Below are 10,000 nucleotides of genomic sequence, written 5' to 3'. Positions count from 1 at the left end.
AAGGCTGTGAAAACTGTCTCTGTGGTGACCTACCGAAACATGATTATTCTTCACGAAATTTTGGCAGAACTCTTCTGGGAACCGATTCCTGAGACTTGTCCCAAGTGTTTACGTGTGATGGACTGCTCGACTCCAAACTCACCCTTCAAGTTCGAAGAAGAGAAAAAGACGTGACTTGTTCACAGTTTCACGCGGAATGATTTGATTGCAAAGATCTCGAAATTCTAAAAAATAAAATTAATGAATAAATAAAGTAGGCGCTATCGCTGTATCCTCCAGAATACACAAAAATAGCTTTTAAATCTTCAACATTATTAGTACATTACTTTTCAGGCCACTGTTCCCAGCCATCGTCTGGCACTTGAATTATTAAAAGGTGATGTTCTGTATTCGATAAAGGGTCACATCTAATGGCCGTTCAGAGATACAAATCTATCTTCATTTGTCAAAACAAATCCAAATCAACGCTAACAGCGTCACAACGCAGAAAACCCCAGAGACCAACACCTGCAGGCATAGAAGAAAGGCTAGAAAGGTCCACGTACAAGATCCCACAACCGGAATACAAGATCCCACAACCAGTAGACAGGTTTCTATAACTGCGAAATTTCCTTTGTGTTTATACAGATGGAAATTGCTACGGAAGGAATAAAGTACTTGATATACATATACAATATATGAAAAGTCTGAGTGTACAAATTCTGCACCCCACTTTTCTATATTATCTACTTGTTTATTTGTTTATTTTCTATCTAGATTCTATCGGAGGCGACATGACGTCATATCGTCTTTAGAAATTCTGAATCACTTAAAGCTTTCCACCTCCCTATGCATGGGCATTGTATGTACTCAGACTTTCTGCATATGTATACTGTACAGAGTAGGCCAACTTCTGAGAAAGATTATTTAACGAGAGTTACTAGTTAGTCATTTTAAGCCGACTACGCAACCGACCGGAAAGCCAGGATAGCCTCGCTGTCCTTTTTGTCCCTGAAATAAAAGAAATTAATGGCAGTTAGTTTGACAGCCCTGGCTGAAACGGTTAGTTGGAGAGCGGGCGGCATCAGTAGAAAAAATAACTGAATGGGTTACTTTCCACATTAAAGAAACTGCTACTATGATTAGTACAGTTCTGTTAGCAGTTAAAAACGTCTTTAAAAACTTCAAACTATAGGAGGGAAAAAAATTGCGGTCTTGTCTTAGTGCATGAAGTTTGTTAACAAGCCTAGGCATCCCTAAGGAATGAAAAAAAAATCGATTTTCCTTTTTTGAAGAAATTCTTCAGCTTCACACCTATTCGGTCGGTTTTCAGCCACGAAATGCTTCAACCACCACAAACACGCAATAAACAACGAGTGTATTTGTCTGTCTTATTACAGACAGGGGTAATTTGTAATTTTTCATCCATATATCAAATCGTTTAATCGTAATGTAGATATATCTGAGGAGCATCAACGAGACAGGTGTTGCGAGCACGGCATTGATACATTCCACACTCTAGTGAGGGGACCAGCACCCACTCTCTCTCTCTCTCTCTCTCTCTCTCTCTCTATATATATATATACAGTATATATATATATATTTTCCTCTCTTTCTATCTCTCTCTATCTCTTTCTCTCTCTCTATCTCTCTATTTCTATCTCTCTCTCTCTGTCTCTCTATTTCTCTATATATCTTTCTCTCTCTCTTTCTCTCTTCCTATCTCTCTATCTCTCTTCCTATCTTTCTATCTCTTCCTCTCTCTCTCTCTCTCTCTCTCTCTCTCTCTCTCTCTCTCTCTCTCTCTCTCTCTCTCTCTCTCTCTCTCTCTCTCTCTCTCTCTTCTCCATCTTCCTCTCCCCCACTCCTTTTACCATTGTCCCTCCTCATTCCCCTCTCCCTTCTTCTACCCCCTCTCTCCCTCTCTCCATCGTCCCGTCCCCCTCTCCCCTTCTCTCTCTCTCCTCTTCTCCTTCTCCCTCTTCCTTTCCCTGTCTCACTTCCGCTCTCTCCCTCCCACTCTTCCCTTCCCTATCTATCTTCCCCTCTCTCCCTCCCTTTCTCCCTTTCCCTCTACCTGTGTTCCTTCCCCTCCCTCCCTCTCCCATCCTTCTCCCATTCTTCCTTTCCCTTTTCTCTCTCTCTCTCTCTCTCTCTCTCTCTCTCTCTCTCTCTCATTCCCTCTCTCCCTCCACCTAAACCTTCCTCTCTCTCTCCCACCACCTATCCCTCCCCTCACTCTGTTTCTCTTGTTCCATGTTTCCTTCCCTCTCTCTCTCTCTCTCTCTCTCTCCCTCTTTATATATATATATATATATATATATATATATATATATATATATATACACATATCTTTCCAAGCCACTTGAACACCAACCCTCCAAAAGGTGAAGGAGGGGGGAGGGTGTCCCGTCGTCACTGTGTTAGTGAGAGCAAAGGGGAAGTGAGAGAAAGGGAAGAGAATGGAGGAGAAGATCGGAGTTGGGAGAAAAGTGTAGGGGGAGATAGAGTAGTAGAGGGGAGTGAAAGGGAAAGGACTAGGAAGAAGGTAGGGAGGAGGGAAGAGAAGTGAGTGGAGGAGAAGGGAGGGGAGAAAAAGGAAAGGATGAGGGAGGGAGATAAGGAAAGGAGAAGGGAGGGAAACGGAGAGATGGAGAGGGAAGGAGAGGCAAAGAAGAGAGAGAAGGGGACGGAAGGAGAAGACAGGAGAAGAAAGGAGAAGGAATGAGAGGGAAGGAGAGGAAAGGAGAGGGAAGAAGAGAGAAGGAGGGGAAGAGAGAGGACAATTGGTTGGAAAATGGAGTACAGAGATATAGATGGAGGAAGAGGGAAGAGGAGGGAAGAGGAGGAAAGAGGAGCGGAGGGGAAGGGAGAGGAGGGAGGGGAAGGGAGAGGAGGGAGGGGAAGGGAGAGGAGGGGAGGGGAGAGGAGAGAAGGGGAGGGGGGAGAAGGGGATGAAAATGAGAGGGAGAGTTAGAAAAGGAAAGAGGGAGGGAGGAAGATAGGGGAGAGTGGTAGAGGGAAATGGTAGGAAAGGGAGGAATGAAGAGAGTAGGTAAAAAGTAAGGGAAAGGAAGGAAAAGGAAAGGAAGGGAATGAATGGTAAAAAGATGGAAAGGAAAGAGAAACAAAGGAAAGGGAGAGGATGGGAGAAAAAATGGAAGGGAAATAAATGGAATAGATTGAAAGGTTTGAGAAAGGAAATGAGGGAAAAGGGAAGAAAAAAAAAAGGAAATTTTTTGAAAGAAAATAAGAAGGGGAGAGGAGAGGAGAGGAGAGGCGAGAGAGGAAGGGATGGGAAAGTAACGGAGTTTAGTGGGAAAGAAGAAAAAGGCTGGAAAGGGGAAAAGAGAGGGGAAAAGAGAGGGGAAAAGTGAGGGGAATGAGACGAAGTGAAGTTAAGTGAAATAAGAAGAGAAAGAGAGTAGGAGAGAGGAAAAGAGAGGAAAAGGAAGGGGAATGAGATGTAGTGAAGTAAAATAAGAAGAGAAAGAGAGAAGGAGAGGGGAAAAGAGAGGAAAAAGGAAGGGAAACGAGATGAAGTGAAGTAAAATAAGAAGAGAAAGAGAGGAGAGGGAAAAGAGAGGAAAAAGGAAGGGAAACGAGATAAAGTGAAGTTAAGTAAAACAAGAAGAGAAAGAGAGAAGGAGAGGGGAAAAGAGAGAAGGAGAGGGGAAAAGAGAGGAAAAAGGAAGGGAAATGAGACGAAGTGAAGTTAAGTAAAATAAGAAGAGAAAGAGAGAAGGAGAGGAAAGGAATGGGGGGGAGAGGAATGACGAGGGGAAACGAGGGGAAAAGTAGAAGTGTGCATAGAGGAGGATCATCACAGTAATCCTTGCGTGAAGTTTAATTGCCTCCCTTTGATTATCGCGTTATTAGTCGTCCATAACTGTGAGGGGGGAAACTAATTCGCGCAAATCCAAAAGGGGCCTGAGGAAAGCCGTACTTGAACAATTTTATTATGGCGGGAGCGAGACGAGTTATTTAACTGGAGGTAATATTTTAGGCCTTGTGGAGATATACGATGGTATTCTTGAAAGAATTCTTTCCTATATCTTATATGAATCCTTGGAAGGGAAAGATTTATATAAGAATACGAACGTAAAAATCTTACGGTAGTACTCTTAAGAAATTCTTTCCTTATATAAATCTTATATGAATCCTTGGAAGGGAAATATTTATATAAGTATTTTTCTAAGAATACCAACGTAAGAATCTTACGGTAGAATCTTAAAAAATATTGCCTTTTATAAATCCTTGGAAGGGGAATATTTATAGAAGGATTCTTTTTTAAAGAATACCACCGAAAGAATCTTACGATATTATCCTTAAAAAATACTTTCATTATATGAATCTTTCCATTCCAAGGGTTTATATAATATTCATATAAGGTAAGAATTTTTTTTTAAGAATACTACCGATAGTCTATTGGTCATGAACCATTTAGGTTTTGGCACTAGTTTAGATATCTAATTCTATCTAACGTCAAAATATTTGTTTCTAATTGAGTGGAAACGGTGGGTTTTTAGAGTCTTAGAGGACGTGTCATACAATACAAACTCAGAATATGAATTTTGATCTTGATACTGTGTTCTCTTCACTCTTCTTAGTTGATTTCAGGCAGTTTTACTTAGGATGTCTTTAAATACGAATGAACCAAGTTTGTAACCCGAACTCAGATGTCGAAAGAGAGAGAGAAAGAGAGAAAGAGAGAAAGAGAGAAAGAGAGAGAGAGAGAGAAAGAGAGAAAGAGAGCAAAGTGGAGGCGAGTGGTTGCCCCAAATCGGATGTCCTTTGCGACATAAAGCAAGATAGAAAACGGGAGAAGATTCGCTTGCCTGCGACCCGTGAAATATGCAATGCGCGCGCGCGCGCATATAAACATATGTATACGAGCCAGCAGTTAAGTAGGGGAACGAATGCGCTTGCACACAAACGCATGTCATTTCTCTCTCTCTCTCTCTCTCTCTCTCTCTCTCTCTCTCTCTCTCTCTCTCTCTCTCTCTCTCTCTCTCTCTCTCTCTCTCCCTCTCCCTCAAGCACTGCACCACGTGACAGTTCTTGGACGTGGATTTATCAGGCAACTACCGTGCCTTTCCAAAGCTGTCTATGTGACCTTCCAGCATCGCCATAAACAATTATCTTTCCATAACCGGGCCGATGGAAAACATGAGTAAAGGTTCTGAAGAACCTGAAAGACTGAATCAGTCTGCTGAAGAAGCAAATGTCCAACAGGAAGGGACTGAACTCAGAAACCTCAGGACGCGGACTGAGAATGATAACAAATGGACCACAACTCCCCTGAAAACTAATGAAGGGCAGATATCATTACGAGCGAGCGTGCGTGTATGTGTATGTATGTATGTATGTGCGCGCGTGTATATGTACTGTATGTGTGTGTGTGTGCGTGTGTGCTTGTACATTGTGTGTGTGTGTGTGTGTGTATGTGTGTGTGTGTGTGTGCGTGTGTGCTTGTATATTGCGTGTATGTGTGTGTGTGTGTGTGTGTGTGTGTGTGTGTGTGTGTGTGTGTGTGTGTGTGTGTGTGTGTGTGTGTGTGTGTGTGTGTGTGTGTGTGTGTGTGTGTGTGTGTGTGTGTGTGTGTGTGTGTGTGTGTGTACATGTGTGTGTATGTGTGCATGCATATGTTTATAGCACATTCTCCCTCCCTTCCACCCTACCTACCTCCCTCCCTCCCTCCCTCCCTCACTCACTCCCTCTCTCTCTCTCTCTCTCTCTCTCTCTATCTCTCTCTCTCTCTCTCTGCGCACACAGCCACCTGTATGCATTCACGTATTTAAATATAATCTAACATCATATAGACAAACACATGTTTAGTTATGCTCATAAACTCGTGCGTATTGTAAAATCTAGAAAATTAAAATCGAGGGACTGGCATTTATTTTGGTGACTAGATAACTACACAGACAAAGGTAAAACGATCAAGATGCAGGGAGCAATTCACAGTCTAGTATGAATTCTAGACCCTCAAGCGTGCACTCTCTTAGGTTAGTTCAAGGTTGTTTTTCTTAAACAGACATATTCGTAGAACACAGAAGATTAAGAAATGCTGTCAGGGGTTGGGTGAGGGTTTAGACAATACAATGTGGTGGTGGTGGTGGAGAGACAAGGGGTAGTGTCTAGTTTCAATTAGTAGTTACAGTGCTCGAGACTATCTAGCAGTTACGTCACTGCCTCTAGTTGAGCTTCACTCCTTCTTTCTTGGTTGCCGAGCGTCGTGACATGCGAAATGGAAGGTAAAACCAACTAGGCATGCAGGCAACACATATAAGGTCAACGAGTGTAGTGATCCCACATCAGGTCAACGAATGTAGTGATCCCTTTCAAGATCAGTGTTGTGACCCCAAACTAGGTCAACGGCTGTGGTGATCTGAGGTCACCGTCGAGATCATTACACTTGTCAGAAGTATTGACTTTACGTCCCATTTCCATTATCAAAATTATTCTGTTTCAACGGACCGAGTGATGAAAGAATTTGAGGGGTGCCATCTTTAGCAAAGTCATGGAATTAAGTCTGCTGCTATGGGGGCTTGACTCCCGAACGGGTTTAAAGTTAGTTGTCGCCCACTCAACCCAACCACTCTGAAACCGGCAAAATGCAACAACAAATGCAACAAGAAATGTTCATTCAATAATGTTCAATATCGATACCGGAAAGCCGTTCTTGCCCGGAGGACCACTTGGACCCTGAAAGGAATACTGGGTGTTAGTAGTACACTAAACTTAGACCTAAGCAACAACACTAACTCATCTATCACCTCAATTTAACCCTAATGTCTAAAGGTGAGTCTGTGCCAGGGTTATGTAATGTCACCATGGTTGATCAACATATATGTATAGACGTGGTGGTGAGTGAGGTAAACGTAAGGATGAAAGGAACTAGGTGAGCCAGTTGTTGTTTGCGGATGACACCACGCTTGTGACCAAGTCTGAGCATACAATGAAAGCTGAAAGTAGATGTGAAAAAAAAATGATATGTGCAGTGGAATGATGGTGGTGGAAGGTTGGAGGTGAGTTTGAAAGGTGAGAGGCTAGGGAGGATGGGTATAAGACATTGAGAATCGTATGTGGCAATTAATACAGGAGTAAAAATGGGGGTGAATTATGCTGTAAAGGAGGCAAGTAAATGTTAAGGATGAATGAAAAGTGTGGATAAGTCCAAAACAGAGACAGAACTGAAGGATGCAGGAAGGAAGAACCTAAACGTGTTTAAGGTGAAGTGTTTAAGATGCATGATAGGTATTACGTGGATGGATAGAGTGAAAAAAGTGGAGGTGAGTCAGAGAGTGAGTCAGATGGCCTCAACTGTGTCTCTACTTCTACAGAAATCGTTCTTAACCTTTTTTCAGTGCCTTCACTCCTTGATATCTCAGAAAATGTTTTCATACCCCCATCTAATACAAATACAATGCAAACATATGAAAAGGATTAGTGATATAAACCTGACTTAGCTTTCTCATGGTGAATATACAGTACCACTGCACTGGGTATCATGTCTCGTGCCCACAGGATCAAGGTTTTGTTTCCCTTGGGGTTACAGGTGCTCCAGGTTAAGAACTATTGCTCTAGAGGTAAGTATGATCCCATTCCTTGTGTCTTCATAGCCATTCCCCGTCTAAATTCATCCTCTGCCATCCTAAACTCCTCCCTCATCATCTCCAAGATATTCCTGATATACTTGTCTAGGTGAATGTTCTACAACAGATATACCACTTAACCGTGTAGTTCATTGACTTGTGTAATAGCAGATACTGGCGGCTCAGATGCACTTTCTAGCATTCTGCATCTCTTAACCCTTCTAGTACACAGTCACCTGATCATCTTTCAGGTTTCTTATTGGCAATCACCAGCTTATGTAGTTCAGTTTCAGCTACAGCTGCATAACTCTAGATTTCAGAGGCCGAGAGCCTGTTTCAGTAGAACATCCCTAAACTCTTCCTATGTTTCTCCTAGCTGGGTAGGCCGTCGTGGACGTGGTTATTTAAATAGTAGATAATTCGTTTCCTCCTATTATCCCAATTAAACTTTTGTCATCCACATCATATAGGTTATGTGATGAACAGCTTCAAAGGGGCCAACTCACAGTGGAGGGGACAATACTTAGGGTCATGCTCATATTTTACACACACACACATACACATGTGGATATCAACTATTAATACATTTGGATAGTAGGCCACCACGTTGGTAATATCATAACAAATCCATCTACTGTTGTTAATACTGCGGAAACTATCCGCACACGACTGATGAACACAACAAGGGTCGGTGTTATACGACGTCATTACGGGTAGACTCTGCGAGAGAGGTCAGGCAGGTCAGCTCAGGTCAGGTCATATGACGTCACTCACCATCGGACCGACGTCACCTGTATCGCCCTTCTTCCCCGACCGTCCACGCTTTCCTCGCCGGCCTGTGGATACAAGAGAAAGAAGAAAGTTTTACCATAATGAAAGTTTTGGCATAATGAAACATAAGATACACAGTTTTCCTACATTTGTTAAAAAAAAAAAAAAATATATATATATATATATATATACATATATATGAAATTCCGTATTGGCTTTTGTTACACCGCAATTGCAAAACTATCATAATTAGTATAGACAAAGTCGTGAATATACACGCACGCGCGCACGCATACACGCACACGCACGCACACACACACACACACACACACACACACACACACACACACACACACACACACACACACACACACACACACACACACACACACACAGAGAGAGAGAGAGAGAGAGAGAGAGAGAGAGAGAGAGAGAGAGAGAGAGAGAGAGAGAGAGAGAGAGAGAGAGAGAGGGGAGAAAGATTCATACGTAACTTAAGTAAAAAAAATAATATCTAAATATTAAAAAGACTGAATGATCTTCTAGGCATGGAGACGGTTTAAAAAAACCACAAAAGAAAAAAATAACATATACAGATAATTTGCAATACTTGTAATGTCTGACTGGAATGAACAAATTCTCTTTTACGTATTCGTCCTTGTATTTGGCCATGAACATGATACCCTTACCAACAGAGTTTGACAAAAATCATTTACTGAATGGAAACCAATATTGTTCCAGGGATTATATACCATAAAATATAAATATGTAAATATATATATATATATATATATATATATATATATATATATATATAATATATATATATATATATATATATATACCCGCGCAGAAAATACATAAATATCTAAACGTATGAATGCACTCACGCACACATACAGACACACACGTGTGTGCATATACACACACGGGCGATTAAGCACACGCACACACACCACACACACACACACACACACACACACACACACACACACACACACACACACACACACACACACACACACACACACACACACACACACACACACACACACACACACACACACACACACACACACACACACACACACACACACACACACACACACACACACACACACACACACGTTGGACGCGCACACACATATGTACACACACAAACTTACACACGCACACGTACATACACACGGATACATGCACACACACACATACATATGCACACACACATACATACACACACACAGACACACACACACACATACATACACAATCACAGGCACGCACACTTACACATACAAACACTTACACTTACACACACACACACACTTATACACACACGCACTTACACACACACACACACACTTACACACACACACACATACACACACACACACACACACACACACACACACACACACACACACACACACACACACACACACACACACACACACACACACACACACACACACACACACACACACACACACACACACACACACACACAGGAAATGACAATGAAAACCAGAATTTCAACACAGATAAATTTTTGAGTATTTAATCCTGCAAAACGCATTTAGACCTCCCAGGTCAAGTGACTCAACGCTTTCACGGGGGAGGGAAGGGGGGGCATCAACAACAGCTGGAATTAA

The 10,000-nt window shown here is 42.1% G+C and overlaps 1 protein-coding gene across 1 annotated transcript in view; it reads right to left on the bottom strand.

Moving 5' to 3' along the window:
- The window catches only part of LOC143022024 (uncharacterized), a 100,288-nt gene that overhangs the window by 74,012 nt on the left and 16,276 nt on the right, over positions 1-10,000 (bottom strand). The window contains exons 4-5 of the mRNA XM_076179959.1: positions 8,352-8,413; positions 6,652-6,687 (exon numbers count right to left, since the gene is read on the bottom strand). Coding sequence (XP_076036074.1) covers positions 6,652-6,687; positions 8,352-8,413 — 98 coding nt within the window. The remainder of the gene's footprint in view (positions 1-6,651; positions 6,688-8,351; positions 8,414-10,000) is intronic.

Source organism: Oratosquilla oratoria, chromosome 43, assembly GCF_046742065.1.
Source record: "Oratosquilla oratoria isolate Oo_2021 chromosome 43, ASM4674206v1, whole genome shotgun sequence".
Lineage (NCBI taxonomy): Eukaryota > Metazoa > Arthropoda > Malacostraca > Stomatopoda > Squillidae > Oratosquilla > Oratosquilla oratoria.
This window is presented reverse-complemented; position numbering and strand designations above follow the sequence as displayed.